The sequence below is a fragment of the Oncorhynchus masou genome, chromosome 29 (genome assembly GCF_036934945.1).
Source record: "Oncorhynchus masou masou isolate Uvic2021 chromosome 29, UVic_Omas_1.1, whole genome shotgun sequence".
Lineage (NCBI taxonomy): Eukaryota > Metazoa > Chordata > Actinopteri > Salmoniformes > Salmonidae > Oncorhynchus > Oncorhynchus masou.
This window is the reverse complement of record NC_088240.1, coordinates 21,327,969-21,349,466: the sequence shown is the minus strand read 5'-3', so window position 1 is coordinate 21,349,466 and position 21,498 is coordinate 21,327,969. Positions and strand designations below refer to the sequence as shown.

At 42.6% G+C, this 21,498-nt stretch overlaps 2 protein-coding genes across 2 annotated transcripts; both read right to left on the bottom strand.

Annotated features, from left to right (window-relative positions):
* Positions 1-6,693: 6,693 nt before the first annotated feature.
* ska3 (spindle and kinetochore associated complex subunit 3) lies at positions 6,694-10,873 on the bottom strand. The gene is made up of 10 exons (XM_064947067.1): positions 10,649-10,873; positions 10,471-10,535; positions 10,184-10,355; positions 9,123-9,567; positions 8,657-8,948; positions 8,346-8,534; positions 8,037-8,222; positions 7,753-7,844; positions 7,478-7,608; positions 6,694-7,277 (listed from the first exon to the last, which is right to left on the bottom strand). Exons 1-10 carry the CDS (start codon positions 10,752-10,754, stop codon positions 7,105-7,107), a joined length of 1,851 nt encoding a protein of 616 aa, XP_064803139.1. The 5' UTR covers positions 10,755-10,873; the 3' UTR covers positions 6,694-7,104.
* Positions 10,874-14,021: 3,148 nt separating this feature from the next.
* hcn5 (hyperpolarization activated cyclic nucleotide-gated potassium channel 5) lies at positions 14,022-18,630 on the bottom strand. Its single transcript, XM_064947066.1, has 10 exons — positions 18,289-18,630; positions 17,848-18,034; positions 17,032-17,136; positions 16,774-16,917; positions 16,410-16,571; positions 16,228-16,321; positions 15,930-16,057; positions 15,631-15,777; positions 15,101-15,338; positions 14,022-14,779 (listed from the first exon to the last, which is right to left on the bottom strand). Exons 1-10 carry the CDS (start codon positions 18,471-18,473, stop codon positions 14,604-14,606), a joined length of 1,566 nt encoding a protein of 521 aa, XP_064803138.1. The 5' UTR covers positions 18,474-18,630; the 3' UTR covers positions 14,022-14,603.
* Between the last annotated feature and the right edge of the window lie 2,868 nt (positions 18,631-21,498).

The following is a 21,498-nucleotide window of genomic DNA, read 5'->3' as shown; positions in this document are numbered from 1 at the left end:
TAGGATAGTCAGTTTTACAAGGGTATGTTTGACAACATGAGTGAAGGATGCTTTGTTTTGCGAAATACGAAGCCGATTCTAGATTTAATTTTGGATTGGAGATGCTTAATGTGAGTCTGGAAGGAGAGTTTACAGTCTAACCAGACATCTAGGCATATAGAGTAAAAGGAGTAAAAGGAGCAGGTTTCTGGGCGCGGTAGAATAGATTCAAGGCATAATGTACAGACAAAGGTATGGTAGGATGTGAAAACAGTGGAGGTAAACCTAGGCATTGAGTGACGATGAGAGAGGTATTGTCTCCTTCACCCCCGATTGTTTAGTTTGTCCGGGCAGCCAGCTCCAGGAAGAGTCTTGGTGGTTCCAAACTTCTTCCATTTAAGAATGATGGAGGCCACTGTGTTCTTGGGGACCTTCAATGCTGCAGAAATGTTTTGGTACCCTTACTCAGATCTGTGCCTCAACACAATCCTGTCTCGGAGCTCTACGGACAATTCCTTCAACCTCATCGCTTGGTTGTTGCTCTGATATGCAATGTCAAATGTGGGACCTTATATAGACAGGTGTGTGTCTTTCCAAATAATGTCCAATCAATTGAATTCACCACAGATGGACGCCAATCAACTTGTAGAAACTTGAGCTCAATTTCGTGTCAAATCGCAAAGGGTCTGAATACTTATGTAAATAAGGTATTTCTGTTTTTTGCAAACATTTCTAAAAACCTGTTTTTGTTTTGTCATTATAGGGTATTGTGTGTAGATTGATGTGGAAAAAATGGAATTTAATCCATTTCAGAATAAGGCTGTAATGTAACAAAATGTGGAAAAGTAACACTGTATATAAATATATATATATATATATTTTATATATATATATATATATATACAGTGCCTTGCGAAATTATTCGGCCCCCTTGAACTTTGCGACCTTTTGCCACATTTCAGGCTTCAAACATAAAAATATAAAACTGTATTTTTTTGTGAAGAATCAACAACAAGTGGGACACAATCATGAAGTGGAATGACATTTATTGGATATTTCAAACTTTTTTAACAAATCAAAAACTGAAAAATTGGGCGTGCAAAATCATTCAGCCCCTTTACTTTCAGTGCAGCAAACTCTCTCCAGAAGTTCAGTGAGGATCTCTGAATGATCCAATGTTGACCTAAATTACTAATGATGATAAATACAATCCACCTGTGTGTAATCAAGTCTCCCTATAAATGCACCTGCACTGTGATAGTCTCAGAGGTCCGTTAAAAGCACAGAGAGCATCATGAAGAACAAGGAACACTCCAGGCAGATCCAAGATACTGTTGTGAAGAAGTTTAAAGCCGGATTTGGATACAAAAAGATTTCCCAAGCTTTAAACATCCCAAGGAGCACTGTGCAAGCGATAATATTGAAATGGAAGGAGTATCAGACCACTGCAAATCTACCAAGACCTGGCCGTCCCTCTAAACTTTCAGCTCATACAAGGAGAAGACTGATCAGAGATGCAGCCAAGAGGCCCATGATCACTCTGGATGAACTGCAGAGATCTACAGCTGAGGTGGGAGACTCTGTCCATAGGACAACAATCAGTCGTATATTGCACAAATCTGGCCTTTATGGAAGAGTGGCAAGAAGAAAGCCATTTCTTAAAGATATCATTACAAAGTGTTGTTTAAAGTTTGCCACAAGCCACCTGGGAGACACACCAAACATGTGGAAGGAGGTGCTCTGGTCAGATGAAACCAAAATTGAACTTTTTGGCAACAATGCAAAACGTTATGTTTGGCGTAAAAGCAACACAGCTCATCACCCTGACCACACCATCCCCACTGTCAAACATGGTGGTGGCAGCATCATGGTTTGGGCCTGCTTTTCTTCAGCAGGGACAGGGAAGATGGTTAAAATTGATGGGAAGATGGATGGAGCCAAATACAGGACCATTCTGGAAGAAAACCTGATGGAGTCTGCAAAAGACCTGAGACTGGGACGGAGATTTGTCTTCCAACAAGACAATGATCCAAAACATAAAGCAAAATCTACAATGGAATGGTTCAAAAATTAACATATCCAGGTATTAGAATGGCCAAGTCAAAGTCCAGACCTGAATCCAATCGAGAATCTGTGGAAAGAACTGAAAACTGCTGTTCACAAATGCTCTCCATCCAACCTCACTGAGCTCGAGCTGTTTTGCAAGGAGGAATGGGAAGAAATTTCAGTCTCTCAATGTGCAAAACTGATAGAGACATACCCCAAGCGACTTACAGCTGTAATCGCAGCAAAAGGTGGCGCTACAAAGTATTAACTTAAGGGGGCTGAATAATTTTGCACGCCCAAGTTTTCAGTTTTTGATTTGTTAAAAAAGTTTGAAATATCCAATAAATGTTGTTCCACTTCATGATTGTGTCCCACTTGTTGTTGATTCTTCACAAAAAAATACAGTTTTATATCTTTATGTTTGAAGCCTGAAATGTGGCAAAAGGTCGCAAAGTTCAAGGGGGCCGAATAATTTCGCAAGGCACTGTATATATATATATATATATAAGTACCAGTCAAAAGTTTGGACACACCTACTCATTCAAGATCAAGATCAACATCAACTGTTCAGAGGAGACTGCGTGAATTAGGCCTTCATGGTCAAATTGCTGCAAACAAACCACAACTAAGAAAAGAACACCAATTAGAAAAGAGACTTGCTTGGGCCAAGAAACATGAGCAATATACATTAGACTGGTGGAAATCTGTCCTTTGGTCTGATGAGTCCAAATTTAATATTTTTGGTTCCAACCGCCATGTCTTTGTGAGATGCAGAGTAGGTGAACGGATGATCTCCGCATGTGTGGTTCCCACTGTGAAGCATGAAGGAGGAGCTGTGATGGTGTGTTTGTGCTTTGCTGGTGGCACTGTCAGTGACTTATTTAGAATTCAAGGCACACTTAAGCAGCATGGCTTTCACAGCATTCTGCAGCGATACGCCATCCCACCTGGTTTGCGCTTAGTGGGACTATCATTTTTTTTTCAACAGGACAATGATCCAACACACCTCCAGGCTGTGTAAGGGCTATTTGACCAAGAAGGAGAGTGATGGAATGTTGCATCAGATGATCTGGCTTCCACAATCAACCCATGGGATGAGTTGGACCACAGAGTGGAAAAGCAGCCAAAAAGTGCTCAGCATATGTGGGAACTCCTTCAAGACTGTTGGTAAAGCATTCAAGGTGAAGCTGGTTGAGTGTGCAAAGCTGCCATCATCGCTACTCTCAAATATAAAACATTTTATATACATTTTTTTACACCCTTTTCTCCCAAATTTCGTGGTGTCCAATTGTTAGTAATTACTATCTTGTCTCATCTCTACAACTCCGTACGGGCTCGGGAGAGACGAAGGTCGAAAGCCATGTGTCCTCCGAAACACAACCCAACCAAGCCGCACTGCTTCTTAACACAGCGTGCATCCAACCCGGAGGCCAGCCACACCAATGTGTCGGGGGAAGCACCTGGTGACCTTGGTTAGCGCGCACTGCACCCGGCCCACTACAGGAGTCGCTGGTGTGCGATGAGACAAGGATATCCCTACCGGCCAAGCCCTCCCTAACCCGGACGACGCTAGGCCAATTGACGCTAGGCCAATTGTGCATCGCCCCACAGACCTCCCGGTTGCGGCCGGCTGCGACAGAGCCTGGGCTCTGCGACAGAGCGCAAACCCAGAGTCTCTGGTGGCACAACTAGCGCTGTGATACAGTGCCCTAGACCACTGAGCCACCAGGGAGGCCCATATAAACATATTTTGATGTGTTTAACAATTCTATGATTACTACATGATCATTATTATTCTACAATGTAGTTCATGGTAAAAATAAAGAAAAACCCTTGAATGAGTAGGTGTTTCCAAACCTTTGACTGGTACTGCATATATTCCGTGTGTGTATATTTACACTACCGTTCAAAAGTTTGGGGTCACTTGGAAATGTCCTTGTTTTTGAAAGAAAAGCACATTTCTTGTCCAATAAAATAACATCAAATTGATCAGAAATACAGTGTAGACATGTTGTAAATGACCATTGTAGCTGGAAACGGCTGATTTTGAATGGAATATCTACATAGGCATACAGAGGCCCATTATCTGCAACCATCACTCCTGTGTTCCAATGGCACGTTGTGTTAGCTAATCCAAGTTGATAATTTTAAAAGGCTAATTGATCATTAGAAAACCCCTTTGCAAATATGTTAGCACAGCTGGAAACTGTTGATCTGATTAAAGAAGCAATAAAACCGGCCTTTGTTCCTTTGAGTATCTGGAGCATCAGCATTTGTGGGTTCGATTACAGGCTCAAAATGGCCAGAAGCAAATAACTTTCTCCTGAAACGTCTCAGTATTCTTGTTCTGAGAAATGAAGGCAATGCGAGAAATTGCAAGAAACTGAAGATCTCGTACAACGCTGTGTACTACTCCCTTCACAGAACAGCGCAATCTGGCTCTTATCAGAATAGGAAGTGAAGTGGGAGGGCCGGTGCACAACTGTGCAAGAGGACAAGTACATTAGAGTGTCTAGATTGATTAACAGACGCCTCACAAGTCCTCAACTGGCAGCTTAATTAAATAGTACACGCAAAACACCAAGCTCAACATCAACAGTGAAGAGGCAACTCCGGGATGCACAAAAAGTGTCAAAGAATTTTTTTGAAAATGTCCTTTCTGAATTTAAAAGTAATCCTCGAAGTAATCATCTAGTTTTTCAAAAGTATCTGTAATCTGATTAAAATATTTGTGTTGGTAAAAACAGTTGTAAAACAGTTTTGTAATCCCTTACATGTAACGGATTACATGTAATCTGTTACTCCCCAACCCTGCCTATCAAGTACTTCAGAGTGTTGCTCCCCACCGACGCCCCCTGCTGGTTCAAGTCAATTCAATCATCTTTATTGTCCCGCAAAAAGCAATTGTTGCTGGGCTTAAATAATGACAGGAAGGGACCTCCCAAGTGGCGCAGTGGTCTAAGGCACTGCATTGCAGTGCTAGCTGTGCTACTAGAGATCCTGGTTTGAGTCCAGGATCTGTTTCTGGAGGCCATGACCGGGAGACCCACGGGGCGGTGCACAATTGGCCTCATTCTAGAGCTACGACATAACGTGATTTTTTTTTTTGAGTTCCCTGTTGTCTTGAAAGCACCATAAATCCAGAGAACGGCAGATTTTGATGACAAAATTTGCCCACAAAGTACCGCCAGGCCAGCTGTGAGCACAGCACAAGGTGAGTCCAAAAATGTATTGTATGCTGCTGCATAAATTACGTAATATGCCAGGGAGATATGTGTACTGTAGCTAAGAAAGTAATAGTAAGTGTATGTTGTGTAGCAAGCTGTTAATAGCGTAGTAAGCTGTTAATGTGCCTCACCCTAATAATTTGGTCTATTTTCACCTCTTAATTTCACCTACTGTTCTGACTTGGTGGTGCACATGTAGCCTATAACCTGTTTTTGAGAAATGTAATCAGTGAATATTGTAAGAGCTTTCATTGTCTGCTTAAATGCCCCCTTTATTTATCATACGGTTCTGACCTGGTGTACAGTGAGAACACTGTAAGAACGGCCCATGTTCTGAAATCTGTTGCTGTACATTTCAAAAGTTCTGAACAAATAGTTGTAATGAATACGTCCATCCTAGGTCGCTCATTAATGTCTTAATCGAAATTACGGATTGCCTCTTATCCACGTGCATCTGTAACCCTTATGCCATAGTTTGTACATCTCAATTGTCAGTAGAAACAACATTTGCAAGTCAGCCATATCAGCTATGTTTTTTTAAAGGCATATGGGAACATTCCTTCGAGTGAGCTCCAGATTTACACCTGGTAAGTATAACTATCACCAGGGCTGTATTCATTCAGCCAATTCTGTTGCAAAACATTTCTTAAGCAAGCAGAATGAAACAGAGGGACCTACCTGAATGTCCAATAGAAACATTTTAGTTCCAACTGGCAGAATGAATACACCCCAGCTGTACAGAATAGACAATAGAAAAGGTCAGCCAGAATACCTTAATTACATTCAGAATCTGTCCCTCCCTTGTATGCTTATGAAACTATTTCATTTAATTCAGGTTGGACGCCACACTGAAAGTCTTGTGAAAGGTCTAACCCTGATGCAAAAAAAAAAAAAAAAAAAGAGCATATTTTGGCTTTGCTATAGTCTACACAGACCCTAAAACAACAAGGTTACAGGTAACTGATGATTGACATTCAGAGCTGCCCTGTAATATCAATGAACAGCCACAGACAACACTGTAAATATTGTTACTATTGATTTGTTTCAGGTTGAAGGATATAGGCAACGCACTGTCCGGATGGAAGGATCCAGATGATGCCATGACATAACAGTCCCAGCGATTTCAGATTGGAGACTACCTGGACATCACGTCACCCCTCCTAACAGTGCAACCCCTTCTCCTGGGGCACGAGACCCTATTGATACCAGAAGGCCTGCCTGGGGTTCAACATGTCCCAATTGCATAGAAGTAGGAGATCAGTGTTATTTTATTTACTAACGTTTTTTTAATCATCAAATTGTTATGTAGAAATTAACCATACTACCATGTCTTCCTTTGGAATTTTTTGTATGTGTATGCATTTTACAATGCTCAGTTGTCTCACTTGTTATAATTGATTGCTATATTGTTAAAAAGATCACTCAATCCTGAACTAAGCCATCGTGTTCATAATTATGTATTTATTAGTGAGATTACATACAGACCAATTATACACATAGAAAACTATGAAAATGCTAAATCGACTGAGTATTCATGCATTTTGAACAGAAGGACCAACACAATTAAAAAGACCAAGACAAAACACATGTACATCTCTCAAAGATGAAAATAAAATAATGAATCAATTTTGGGCCTATTCTCGCCTGAGTGCCGGCCTGTTTTGCTAACATTTCACTCCTTGTACTCTGTCATATGCCAATGTTTAGCATGACAGCAGTGGCAAGGAGTGAATGATAGCTAAACAGACTGGCACCCAGGCCTATTCAGGGGAGTCAATACATAGGACCTCACTCAGTAGTGTTGAGCCCTTTGGAAGGTTTAAGAAGGCAGGGAATGTCATTGTACTTCAGATCAGGTACGAGTCTTTGACAGGACCTTGTACATGGCGCTAGTTCCTACTCCCTGCACATGCTCCAGCCTCTTTAACTCAGTCAGACACAGGAAGTACATGGGGGCCTTGGTGCCCACCCCCGTGATCCTCTTCAGCTCCTCCATCAGAAACCATGCAGGGCCCGCATCACCACCTGAAGGAGGAACAACAGCGTCACAATAAGATGAATTTCAGCAGGACAGTCACTTAAGATCCTGAGAGTGGCATGGAATGCAATGAAAAAAAAACGGCACCCTGAGTGGGCATAGTTGTGTGTCTACACTTGAGATATGAAAACATAATTTCAGTGAGTTAAGTTTTAATGGTTTACAAAAGCAGTAAGCCGTGACTGACTGTGGCCTCGCTCCTCTTTGGCATCGTTGATCTTCTGAATGACCTGGTTGAGGCTGGACAGTGGAATCTGTCTCAGATAGCTTGGAAGACTCAGGAACTCCCTCTCGGACACCACAGCCAGACTCTGAGCCCTGGAGGAACAACACAGAGAGAGCAGAGGTATGACTAGTAATTTCAAGTCAAGTAATCTATTGATATTGGGGACAGTTTAGCTTTTGAAGATAAGCTAATAATAACCATATTCTACATTCTTTGTTGACACCGTAAGATTTTACCTGTTCTCTTTCCCTGTTGCAGTGTGGAGGGTTGAAGGCTTGAGGTGTGGCTGAACTACTGCTGTGGGGAGCTTCTTGCTCTGGGAAATAAGCTGCAAGATGAAAGACAAACCCATCAGAACCAGTCAGCACAGTAGTTATAATTACAACACTATCTAAAAGTTTCAAACATTCACACTTAGTAGTACAGACAAAGCATTTTTCTCCACTGTCTGTGGACAGGGAAAGCACAGTTCCCATATCTACTCCATACTCTGAATCCCACAAGTCTCCAGTCCACTCACCTTAAAGATGTCCTGTGTGACAGAGCTTAGGTCCGGCATCTCAGGGGTGGATGGCTCGGGGTAGTCCCCTCTGACCCGTGGGGTCCTCAGGTTGAATGTCTGGGTGGGACCATCCTGATCCAGGAAAGAGAGAGGGGGCTCTCCTGACCCCATAGTCTGCTCTCCACTGGTTCCACCACCACCCCTCTACAGTCAAGGAGATGAGAGACAGTGATGCAAAATATATACACTCAAACTTAACTATACCAACATCATCAGCAACAGGGGGAAAGTAAGCACTCAAGGGCCTTTATAGCAGTTTCAGCTTACATAGGGTAGAGAGCTGCCCAGAAAGGACTCTAGGCTTGGCATCTCTGGTGTAAGTTTTTCCTCTGTACATCCAATGATTGATATCTCTGACACATTATATGACCAGGCTTGACTGGAGCCTCTATTGGAGTTTGGAAGTTCTGAGTGATCTTGGTCTTGGTCTTCATCTGCCTGTGTGTTTCTCTCACCCTGTAACAACATGACAGTTACTCACTATATTTGAGTGCAATTTGTAGTTTATGGTCTATGGTCTCCATAAATAGATAAATGTATAAACAAACAGACACGTTGACCAACTGACAGTAACACACCTTTCTGGTGCTAAGGAGTCTGTTGATGTATGGTGTCTCAAATGCTGGGACCTCAGGGGTGGCTTGGTGGTTGCCAAGGCGACAGGGGGACTCTGGGTCAATCTCTCCCTGCAGAGGAGGGGACAGAGCGTGTCGCTGAGACTTTGTTATCTTCAGACCTGGGGTGCAAAATACAGGCGGCTCGGGGGACTCCATGGTAGCCAGGCTGTACATCATGGAGTTTGATGGAGGAGTGGAGAGAACATGTGCCGGTCTCTGTGACATTGCTCCCAAGCCCAAGGACACTGCTGAGCTGTTAACAAAACAACACCATTCATAAGACTAAGAGCACAGGACATTCTAACTTAAGAAGGCTGACTTATTCATTATTGTAGGAACTTCGGTGAAACTTTGGAAGCTGTTAACCAGCCAAGTAGTGGATTTGAAAGTCAATCAGAGACAGACAGAACAGTATTATACTACACACCTGAGAGGCTTTGTGGGCTTCTTGCGCTGCAGGTCCATGGTGAAGTCATTGTTGAGACACACAGTGTGTTCCGTGAGGCCAAAGTCGACCATGCGGGGGGTCAGGAGGTCGTCATCTTCGTCCATACGCAAGGTGCACTTGGGCGTTTTGGGCATGGGCGGCTGCATGGCTAGGACTAGAGACGGCAGAGGGAGGGTCATCATGGGCATGGGGGCCTCAGCGCTGGAAAACACTGTGCCACCCAACACCCTCTTCAGGTGGATCTCCGACAGGCCGAAGTCAGAGAGCTGGGGGGTGCGCAAGGGGTCAATGAAGGGCGGAGGGGGCATCTTCAGAGGGGTCACTGAGGTGAGGTATCCCTCTCCTTCCTCCTGGTCCTCCTCTCCTCCCTCGGTCTCACCCTTGTCCTCTTTCTCTGAAGCTTCTGCCTCCTGACCGTTCGACTCTGTGGGAGAGACAAGATATCTAGATAAACCAACAGGTCAGAAGGAGAATATTCAGATAGAAATGGGCAATTCCACAGTAACAGATAGATGCTGAAACTCAGATTTTACACATTGAAATGCCAAACAAAAACCAATGATTGCAAAGTTAAAAATCATACAACTACGCATAAGGACTAATTTGTGCCGTCATTCTGTTACCAAACTTTGCATCTGCACTGTTCAAGTAAATTTGTCAAATCTTCTGTTGAAATTGTTTCAAGTCCTTTTGCATTGAACAGCCTCAATTAGTCAGGCATGGACTACAATGTGTCGAAAGCGTTCCACAGGAATGCTGGCCCATGTTGATTTGCCCACCCACCCTCTGAATGGCACACACACACAATATCAAGGCTTAAAAATCCTTCTTTAACCTCTCTTCCCCTTCATCTACACTGATTGAAGTGGATTTAACAGGTGACATCAATAAGGGATCATAGCTTCAACCTGGTTAGTCTATGTCATAGAAAGAGCAGGTGTCCTTAATGTTTTGTACACTGAGTGCATATCAAGTAAACCAAACCAAATACTGAATGATTAACATACTACGTGAAGTGTTAAATAGAGATACTTTCCTACCTGATTGTTTCTGTGTGCTCTTAGGCGCTCTGTAGCCATATTTTTCATAGTGTCTCATCAGTCTCTGGATGTCCTCTGTGGTCCTCTGCTTCAGCACCATACACATCTTTATAAAGCTCCTCAAATCATTCTCCCCTGCCTGCTGGCGTACCAGCTGCTCCTTCACCTGGCCCTGGGCATGCAAAACAAGCCAGTTATGTAAATATCTGTATACTAATGAATCACATAGCTATATAAGATACACAGAGCTGTTCAAACAGCTCAGCAGGTGCTAAATTGACAGTTACCTTGAGTCCCCTGACCTCGGAGTGCAGCTCTTGCAGAACTCCCACTGCACCCTCAGTGCTATGATCTGAAACACAATTTTACAGTATACAAGAATACACTAGTCACTGGTGGTGCATTGACTGACTAGACACGTTAGCCGAAATAACATTTGAGTGTAAGTCTGTTTCATAACTTTACCTTCATCGTCGTAGTTCTGGTGTGCCTGTTGAAGACTGGCAGTTTCGGTCTCCAAATTCACGGCTAGGTTTCGCAACTTAGTGAAAAAACGTGCCGACGAGTCCATTTGTTTGCAGATATGTTTCTAAAAGTAGTATTATCTTCAACGGCAATATAATCAATTTTCGCTGTCTGTTTACGTTCATACAAGTTGAAACAGGAATATTTTTCAAATTTGGCGCCACATCCGGAACCTAACGGAAGTAGGTTTATTCAGGACTCTCAAGACCGAAGAAGAGAAAGCATCTCGAGCTAAATGCAATTCTGCCACCTACCGTCCTTGACGACTTCGATATATACAGTATATTTTGTTAACGATATGGTCAAGAGATAATTTTAGAATAATTGTGTGGTGGACTCACCAAATAATCAATAAGCAAACTTCAAAGCCAAGAGTTTGTAATACACTTCCAAAGGAACATTTGTAACATCCATGAGTAACATTTTTTCTATACCTCTTTAAATTTACTTTAGACTCACTTCCTTTGCTTATTTTGTTATTTTTTATTTCACCTTTATTTAACCAGGTAGGCTAGTTGAAAACCAGTTCTGATTTACAACTGCGACCTGGCCAAGATAAAGCAAAGCAGTGCGACACAAACAACAACACAGAGTTACACATGGAATTAACAAGTGTACAGTCAATATCACAATAGAAAAAAAGAAAGCCTATATACAGTGTGTGCAAATGGCATGAGGAGGTAAGGCAATAAATAGGCCATAGTAGCAAGTAATTACAATTTAGCAAATGAACACTGGAGTGATAGATGTGCAGATGATGATGTGCAAGTAGAAATACTGGTGTGCAAAAGAGCAGAACAGTAAATAAAAACAATATGGGGATGAGTGCAGAGGAAGGTTAGAGCTGGGAGGTGGAGGGACCTTGTGACAGATGAGTAATGGAGCACAGTAATGGAGCACAGCAAGTTTACAAGTTATTCTGAATATCAAAGGTATGTACAGTAGATATGGTAAGCTGATATTATGGTTAGTTAGTAGATATTGGCCTACTGTATCAACTACAGTGGAGTATTGGCCTATAATTTGTATGCCTCTTCTTTCCTCAGCACCAGAATCAGTTGGCTGTTTCACAATGAACATATATTTATTAAGTAAATCCATCTAGTTCTAGCCATGGCAATGTTTGGCAAGGTGCTGGAGCCGGTGGGCTACATTCAGACCACGAGGACCCTTGTGGAGGGCATCTGTACCTACCTGGGTGGCAGTGCCTTAGCTGACGAGACAGACCTGGCCATGAAGAATCTGGACTACATAGACCAGGAGCTGGGTGCTGTAGGGCAGGGCCTTCTGACTGGCCAAGAGGTCCATCTCCAGGAGGACAACCTGGCCACGGTCTACTACCAGCTGGGCGTGGCCGTCAGGGCACAGTCGGAGTTCACCAAGCGGGAGACAGAGGTGTCCTCCAGTACGTCCTGGAGCACCGGCTGGCGAGGCAGTTGACAATGCTCCACAGCAGGCTGATGGGGGTTTCGGCACTGACGGACCAGCCAATCCTGCTGGATGAGCTGGTCCAGAGCCACAAGTCCAACCGCTGGGAGATGAGGGAGTTCTGTGTCCAGGTCAGTGGGGGTCAGGGCGTGGTCAGCCATCAGCACACAATGCCCAACAGGCAACAGTTATCATTATGTTCAACTCTCAATATCTCTAACCATTGAATGTGTAAATCATTTGCACACAGTGTATGGAGTTTAACAAAATTAGACATGAAGTTCAAAGAACAAAATTGTTTGCCTGGGAGCCATGCTTTGTCCAACTGTCAGACTAAAATAGTTTGTAAAATAGACATGAAGTTAATGATTTTCTAGCCTGGTCCCAAATATGTTTGTGCTCTTGCCAACTCCATTGCTGTCATTGTCAAGCCAAACATTTTTGGCATGATAGCACAAACAGACTGGTACTCAGGCTAATGATATAACCCTAAATGTTTGACCCTAAAATAGTTACAGGCTGTGTTGTTATTCAAAATGTTTTGCAATAATTGTAATGCAGTTGCATATCCAAAGCTCACCCCTATCTAGTCCAACACTTGGTACATCACACCGCAAAATTAGGTCAGATGTCTGTTTGCATTCCTCTCCTAAGCGAGCAGAAAATGTGTGTAGAGAGAAAACCTTATTTCACCTTGTTAAAAATACAACCACATCTGTTATGTTAACCTTGGATAACTTATCAGGCGCAAACATAGCAGCAGAATGTATGATGCTTGATACTGATTAAATACCTGCTATTTTAGGCACTCTATGATCTTGAAGAATCATCCCAGCCACTGCTGTTGCAGCAGATTTTTCAAATCATAAATAGCTTTGTGCTATGCTTCTCCAAATGCTGATTCTACAAAATGCCGTCTGTTCAGTATAGTAGCGCACCAATCATCCAAGTGGGCCAACACTCTAACATTTTTTTAATCTACTGAACATGAGTCATATAGTCACAGCATATAACTTGGGTTTTGTTCTATCAGCCTCTCTTCCCTTTCCTTGCAGGTGAACTTTGTCCTGGGCACAGGTCTGCTGTGCCTCTTCACCTAGGCCTTGCTGACAGGCAGAGACCAGGCCCTGCTGATGAAGACCTGGTCTGATCACATTGGCGCCCTCTACGGGAAGATGAAGACTGATAGGGGGCGCTGTTCAGGCTACTTCCTGCAGCAGGCGGAGAAAGATGTGCGTCAGCAGCTGCAGGAGGTCATGCAGAGGCGTTCAGCCCTCGAGGAGGCAGCAGCTGGCATCTTTAAGATCCTGGAGAACAACTACGACTGGCTGCGCTGGGCTGTCATGGTGCACTCTGCCGTGGGGCCTTTGGATGAGGACGGGGGCAGGTACGGGGGACCACTCTACAGCCCAATCACTTCCTGTCCATGTTGTCTGAGGCACCCTGCCCTCATGTGGTGGCCTGCTACCGTGACATGCCCAGCTCGCTGGATAAGAGCCGCATCCACCAGCTGATCATGGACCTGGAGTGAAAAATCCCCAACCCGCCTCCAGAGGTGTACGCCTCTATCGAGGAGGACCCGGGGAAGGCCCGATGGTACATGGCCTCTCGCATGCTGAAGAAGCTGCAGGAGGGTCTGTGCTCCGCGGTGGACATCCCCGTGGTGCCAGACAATATGGAGATGAAGTGTAACTTCCCCCAAGCATCCTATTACCTGCACGGGTACAAACACAGGCTGGCCTCGGGCACCGTGTGTGTGTTTGGATAAGAGAAAGGGGGTCTGGCTAGGCCTGCGGGCTGGGGCTCAGCTGCTGCAGTGCTACATCTGCTGAGGCTGGACACACATGAATGCACTACTTTAAAAAAACTCCAGATGTTCACAGTCAACTGAAACCATGTTTTCCTCTTTATTTCTGCTGTTTCATACCGGTAGTTTCATAACCAAATTGCCCTTGTATTATGTCATTGACATTTCTTCACAATAAAGGAAATTAGAAAAACAAAAAAACAGTTCTAATACTATTTCTTCACAATAAATACATTTTCAAACCCCTTTTTTTTAGCATTACATGTCCCGAAATACACAAAATACACTCTTAGTTAAAGCAACAATATCATATACTGTTTTGGATCCACCCAGAGAGGATCTAGAGTATAACTATTAGAAATCCAGACTAAGGGTTGTATGATGCACAGTTTAACAAATAAACAACAATGAAATCTTTATTTATATAAAGTATAATACAATTTTAGACCAGTCTACACAATACCAAGTCTGAGCTACACAATACATAAGTGGTCACAAATCCTGGTCATGGAGAGCTCCAGGCTGCACAGAACTAAAACACCTAGTTCTACTAACAGAATAAGATGTGTTAGTGCTGGGCTGGAACATAAGCCTGCACATCCTGTACCTCTCCAGAACCAGGCTTAGTGACCCCTACTGTTGATAAATGGCCGCACTGTACTAGAGATGTCTCACATATTCCTTGTCCTGCTGTGAAAACTTTTCCATGTCTCTCCTGATATCAGGGAAGCCCTGTAGAACCATCTGGAAGCGTTCTGAGGACAGGGAGAAGAGCTGGCAGGTGGTCAGAGCTTGAACCGTGGCCAAACGCTTTCCTTTGGTCATGAGGCAGGTCTCTGTAAACCAGTATGGCATAGAACAACACAATATAAATTTATTACACAGCATATCAGCTAAGCCCACTGTTCCTTGTCATATCCTGCATAGTCCCAAGAGACGAAATCAGCAAAACAATGTAGAACAGGAGAATAAGAATAACAAGTGTGGGGGGTTGGGTTTTTTCAATTATGTAAGAAAACGGATGGGGGATGAGGTTTGACAATCAGAATTTCTAGATTACTCAATCTCTTGTGTGATGAATAGAATGATAGTCTGAACAAATGAATGAAGGAATAAATGAATGATGCTGGATTGAGCTACTCGGATCTGAGCCTGACCTCCAAAGTAGTCTCCATCAGCCAGTTCCTGCGAGAAGGAGTCTGTCTCCACCAGGACCTGGCCGTGCTCGATGAAGAACATACGGTCTCCGGGTGCATTCTGTTGGAAGATGACATCATCCTCTTGGAAGACTTCATGCTGAAACTGGAGGAGAACGGTGTTCAGGAAGTTGACGTCTCGGTTCTGGAACATGGGTACGTTGTTCAGCAGGCTCAAACACATCACTGTCAGAATCTCCTGTATCACACACACAGAGCTTTTTTTCAGATCGTTTCATAATAAAGTTCCACAAATAGAACATTGACAAACAGAAGTTCCACAAATAGACAGGCAGGTCCCACTACTAAACAAAGGTGTGATAACCAAAGGAAACCATAGGTAAGTAGAATGTAGTTACGTACTTCATGTAGTTACGTACTTATACTTATAGTGGTACAATTGTGTAACTATTGTATAAGGTCTGTGTAATGTACAGTAGGACCTAAATTGTATAGAATAAAATAGAATAGAATATGATTGACTCAAGTACCTCTCTCAAAGCTGAGGACACTGAAATTAGAAAGTTCTTTTCGTCAAACCATCTCCCCCCATATCGGGCCCCATAGTACTTCTGGATTCGAAGTCGAAGGTCGTTAGGAAGCTTCAAGAAGGTCATGTAGTCGTCTAGATGATTCATCTGTGGATTATCAGACGTGGTGGACATTGAATGATATGCCATTACAATCAAAAGTGACATATCAATAGAGTTCCTTGCTTATGTTATCGAGTTTGAAGACGAGTCGTCGGTGTTAAAGCCAGGGCATTACATTTCCATTATACGTAGTGTACCTTATCTTTGTAGGCCTTTGCTGCTTGGTCTACGTTGGTTATGATGGCAGCAGCATTGGCCACCAGTACAGTGTACATTAGAGCCCCAGACAGCATACTGGTCATGACCACCCACAGCTCCACCTCATCTAGGGAGCAAAACACCCGGTACACACATAAATACAGTGTAAAACTTGGCTATTGAACTCCGGGCACTACAGTCTTGGAATAGCATGGGTCTAATATACTGTATGAGTATATATGAAAGACATGCTCTATTGTGTCAACAGAATATCAACAGGTTATCCGCAGTCCTTACTTGTTGGTGACTCGTTGGAGCCATAGGAAATTTGGATCATATGAGAGAGAGCACGAAACACTCCAAAGGAATACTTCTCACCGACCGTGGCATTCTGTAAAATATCACATTGTTTATATAGGGTGAACTAACCCTTTAAATGCAGCCAAAACCTTACACGTCTCAGTAGGTGTGGGGCTTACCATCAGCTTCTCTTGTCTGACCCAGCAGTCAGATGGGAACTCCTCCAGCATCGGGACAAAGTACTGGATACAGCCGTTCCAGTGGCACAGCAGAAACATCATCATAAACAAAGACAGTATGCGGAAGAACAGCTGAACATACTCCAAGTTGGCATTTGAAACCTGTGGTGAAAGAAACAAAGGCACTCAATTAAAAAATGGAACTAATTGGACTGCAAAGATAATCTAGAAGTAATGTGTGCACCAATCAAAAGTTATTCTCCTGTCCTTCTTTATATTCATTTTTAGCCAAATGTATTTGTAGTACAAGGTTTGACTTTGTAGTATTTTCAGCATTGGGAGATGGTAGCATACCAGAACTTACCTTTTCAACTTCATTGAAGAAGCGGACAAGCCTGGAGACTCTGAGGAGCCTGACAAGGCTGATGATTCGGACAAACATGAGGATCCGCACCATTCTACTGGCTTTGGAACCTGAGGTGGAGGTGTCACTGTGGGATTGTAACTCCTGTCACAATAAAATACAGAAATAAAAAAATGTTTTAAAAATGTATTGATCTTACAACAGACTGGAACTAATGTATAACAGCGTGATGATGGATTTATCATAATTTATCATTACCGCAATTAATAGTATGTAGCCAATTGGGAATGCTGCAATCACATCTGGTATGAACCAACTCTTTAGGTAAATCACACGGATCTTTTTGATATCCAGTATAGCCACCTACGGAATTGAAAAACAGACAGTAGATTTTCAGTTGATTGTTATTAGTGCTTGGCAGCATTCCTCAGACAAATGAATGAATACTTCAACAATGCAACTGAAGCTAAATGTTTGGGGATTCTGGCCAAAATGAAACGAGACAGTGATGCCACCCAGAATGTACGTCAGAAGCTACTAATAGAGAAGTGCATTAATATAAATTTGACAGGGTCGTCAATTGGCCAAACTTTCAGATTAATATTTTACACCAGTTTGGCATGAAATTGAAACAGAATAAGACCCAACCTGGTGCTTTGATCAGCCTCTTTACATGCGTATTTCCTTCTTATGAAATAAAAAGTGTCCACAGTCATGTTTCATCATGTTTCATCATCTGTGCACAGTGCACTTCAGAACATATTTACTAAGCATCTTGCTCCCCAGTAAAGTTTGCGCCTGTTATTTTCATGTGAGAATATAACACAAAAGCAACCCTAATCTGTATAAATAGTTATCTCTGAATCGTTATCTTAAAAAAAATTCAATTCGCTCTTGCAAATAACAGCTGCAGGTTTAGCACATGGGCCAGGGTTTCAATTAAGCTGTCCCTTCACATGCACTGAAACGAATACAGAAAGGGCAGATTGGGTTTGCATGCTTGTGGAAAGGGATTATACAACTATCGCAGATTGGGTCTGGTCTGAAAATAGAGTAAAGTCAGCGCCTCATTACCTCACTGTCCTCAGAGATGATACCCATGCGAAAATTCAGAGCCACATCCATCAGAAACAGAGTGTCTGAGAAGACATTGAAACCTTCCCAGCCCACTCCACTGTACCCGTCTAAGAAAGCTATCTCCATGGGGATCCCAATCAAATTCAGGAATGTGATGGCAACCATACACATGATGTAGTAACTCCTACAAGACACAATAACAAAGGGTATGTACATGATTAAAGTCATGCACACACGCATTTCTTAGAATCACTGTTAGAAACACCCTTTAGTGTTTTCTTTGGCATATACCTAAGGTCTTTGCTGTTTTTGCTAACTTTGCTGTGTTGTTCTTTGATAGACAAAAATGCCAAGACCTCCCTTAGGTCTAACTTTGTTGTGTTGTTCTAGGACAGACAAAATGCCAAGGCAGCAAAAACAGTAGCTGGAGAAGAATACCTTATGGGGCTGAATGGGTGGATGACCCAGACTCCACTCTGCAGCTGGCGTATACATTCCTTCTCCACAGCTATCTCGCTGCCGTACACAGATAGAGACTGCCTGTTCAGCTGAGGCAGAAAGACAGCTTTCCAACCACAGGTGCTGGCTGTGCGTCTGCCGACAGGGGCTTGGGAGTTTTCCATGCCAGAAGCAGCACACGGTTATTCTGTTCAGCTGACTGCGCTGGCCATCCTTCTCTGGGCTGCTGAAGAGTCGAGTCTAACTTTGCTCTAAACTGACCTGTCTTTTTGGTCACAGGGTAATTTTCCATCACAGCTCCTGTGGACGGGGCTTATTGAGGCGGTGTGGTGGGAGGAGAGCGGCTGCCAGACTTTCCTCTCCCCCTCTCTCTCTCTCTCTCGCTCTCTCCCTCATCCTTTCTCTCTCTCTCCCTCCCGGCTCATCAACTATTCAGTATCTCCGCTTCATGCAAGCATGAATCAAGCCCAGTTAAAAGACAAGGCTGGATCACATTAATACTGAATACAATGGGTGGTTTTGAATATCACAATTATTGTCATCTGAACTACACAACTAGCAGGGCACAGGGTGAGGTTTAGTAATGGTAACAGTAGACTATTGAATATTTAAAATAGTAATTTAACCAGGACAATAGTTACATGTTAAAACTATAACAGCAAATTTGTTATAAATTATAGACTAACAACTTTCTTGTTTTTTGTTGGTTTTGGTATTTTAACATATTTTGTGCACACATACTTATCTGGGATGCTAGCTCATGGGATCTGTGTATGTCTGTATATTACATTACAATGCTATTTCTTCTGGCTAAGCTCCCAGTAAATGCTTGATGAGGGTCAGATGAGGTCACAGTGTTGTCAGAAATGAAAGCTTACTAGTGTAACTGGTAAAAGGAATGAACTCCTGCCTATCAGATTTAAGTAAAGGTCACACAAGACAAAATTACACTCATTCCAAATAACATGGTCGATATCAATCGACTGGCCTAATGTATTTTTATGCATTCTATTTTTGATGCAACCTGAGTACCACAGGAGGTTGGTGGCACCTTAATAGGGGAGGACTGGCTCATGGTAATGGATGGTGCATAATTGGTGGAATGGTATCAAATACATCAAACACATGGTTTCCATGTGTTTGATGCCATTCCCTTACTCCGTTCCAGACATTATTATGAGCCGTCCTCCCCTCAGCAGCCTCCACTGCTGAGTACATCAAACATTTATTTCAAGACATGCCGCATCCAAAGTTACACTGAATTTTCTCGTGTTGGTTTGCCTTTATGAAAAAGTTATTTTAGTATACAAGAAGAATGTTGGATTTTTTTTTCACATGCAGTCTTGTTTTAATCTTCCATAACAATATGAATGGATATAGCATTTTCTTCTTCAAATTGTTTTTATTATATTGTCAAAAAAATTCTAAATGTAAGAAATGAATCCACAGTTTACAATATACAGCATACCAGTATCTGTTCATTTTATTTACAAAAAAATGTGTAACATTGTTTGGTTCTACATTGTTTTTTAAACTAAGTGTTAGTGAATGGTGTTGTGCGAGGCCCCTTCACTCAGTTATCTCCTCAGTTTTCCCTCTGCATATCTTTAGGTTTGGATTCACTCTGTTGTTGTGCCTCTGAAAAGAAGAAAGGTATATATTCTTTGAATGAAGAGTGAGTATTACATTTGTTGAGACATAAAGCAGCAGAAGAGGGGCTTTAATGAAAATAAAAGGTTCTCACTCTTTAGGTCCTCTTGGCGCTATTGGGCAGTCATCTCCAGATCTTTCCTGACGTTAGGAAAGGCCTGTCGGACCTGCTGGAAGCTGTCTGCGTGCAGGGATAAGAGCTGGCAGATGGTCATAGCTCGCACTGTTGCCAAACGCTTCCTTTGGTCAGGAGGCAGATCTTTGTGGGACAGAGACAGACAAAGCAGTGAGTCGCTGCAGTCAGACCAGACTTACATTTCAAAGCACCTGTACCAACTTTAGACCTGGAGAGCTACAGTGTGCAGGCTTTTGTTCCAGCCCTGGTTCAGCTAATCATGGTCTTCCTCTATGAAGAAAATTGAACTCTAGAGACAGACACACATGTCCAGGGATCTTTTTCTCAGCCCACCTCCAAAGTAGTCTCCGTCAATAAGCTCCTTCTGGAAAAAGTCGGTCTTCACCAGGAACTGGCGGTGCTCGATGAAGAACATGCGGTCTGGACGTGTTCTGCCTGATGATGATGTCAGCCTCCTGGAAGACCTCGAATTGCAGCTGGGTGAGAACGGTGTTCATGAAGTTGACGTCTCGATTCTTCAACATGAGCGTGTTTTCATCAAGGCTGCACACATCACTGTCAGGATCTCCTGGATAACACAAAACAACAAGAAAAGACAATTAGCTTTACAACGTCACAATGACTTTCCATCCTTATTTAAAGGCTCTGTGCAGTCAAAATTCAGTTTTTCTGTGTTTTGTATTATATTGTACAACAGCTGATGAAACATTATTTTAAATCAGTGTTATTCCCTGATATCTGCTGGTTGAAAATACAATCTACACAGGACCTTCTAATCAGCATGTTTGCATGGGCAGGAGTTTTGGCACCAGGTGGTAAATTGGTTATTAGACCGATAACAAAGAGTGTTCCAAAACTACCTGGCAATAACAGCTAGTTTTCCGTTTTCTCTCCCCACTGAGAACACTCCCAGTCAGTCCTAGCAAAATTATTTATTGATAAAACTATTTTTGTCAATTTTAATGGGAAACTATTACAGTAAGATACTTAATTATTACCCAGAAATGATTTTATACTTATATACAGTACCAGACAAAAGTTTGGACACACCTACTCATTCCAGGGTTGTTCTTTATTTGTACTATTTTTTACATTGTAGAATAATAGTGAAGACATCAAAACTATGAAATAACACATATGGAATCATGTAGTAACCAAAAATGTGCTCAACAAATACTTCTTCAAAGTAGCCACGTTTGCCTTGGTGACAGCTTTGCACACTCTTGGCATTCTCTCAACCAGCTTCATGAGGTAGTAAACTGGAATGCATTTCAATTAACAGGTGTGCCTTGTTAAAAGTTAATTTGTGGACAATCAGTTGTGTTGTGATAAGGTAGGGGTGAGTAACAGAAGATACCCCTAGTTGGTAAAAGACCAAGTCCATATTATGGCAAGAACAGTTC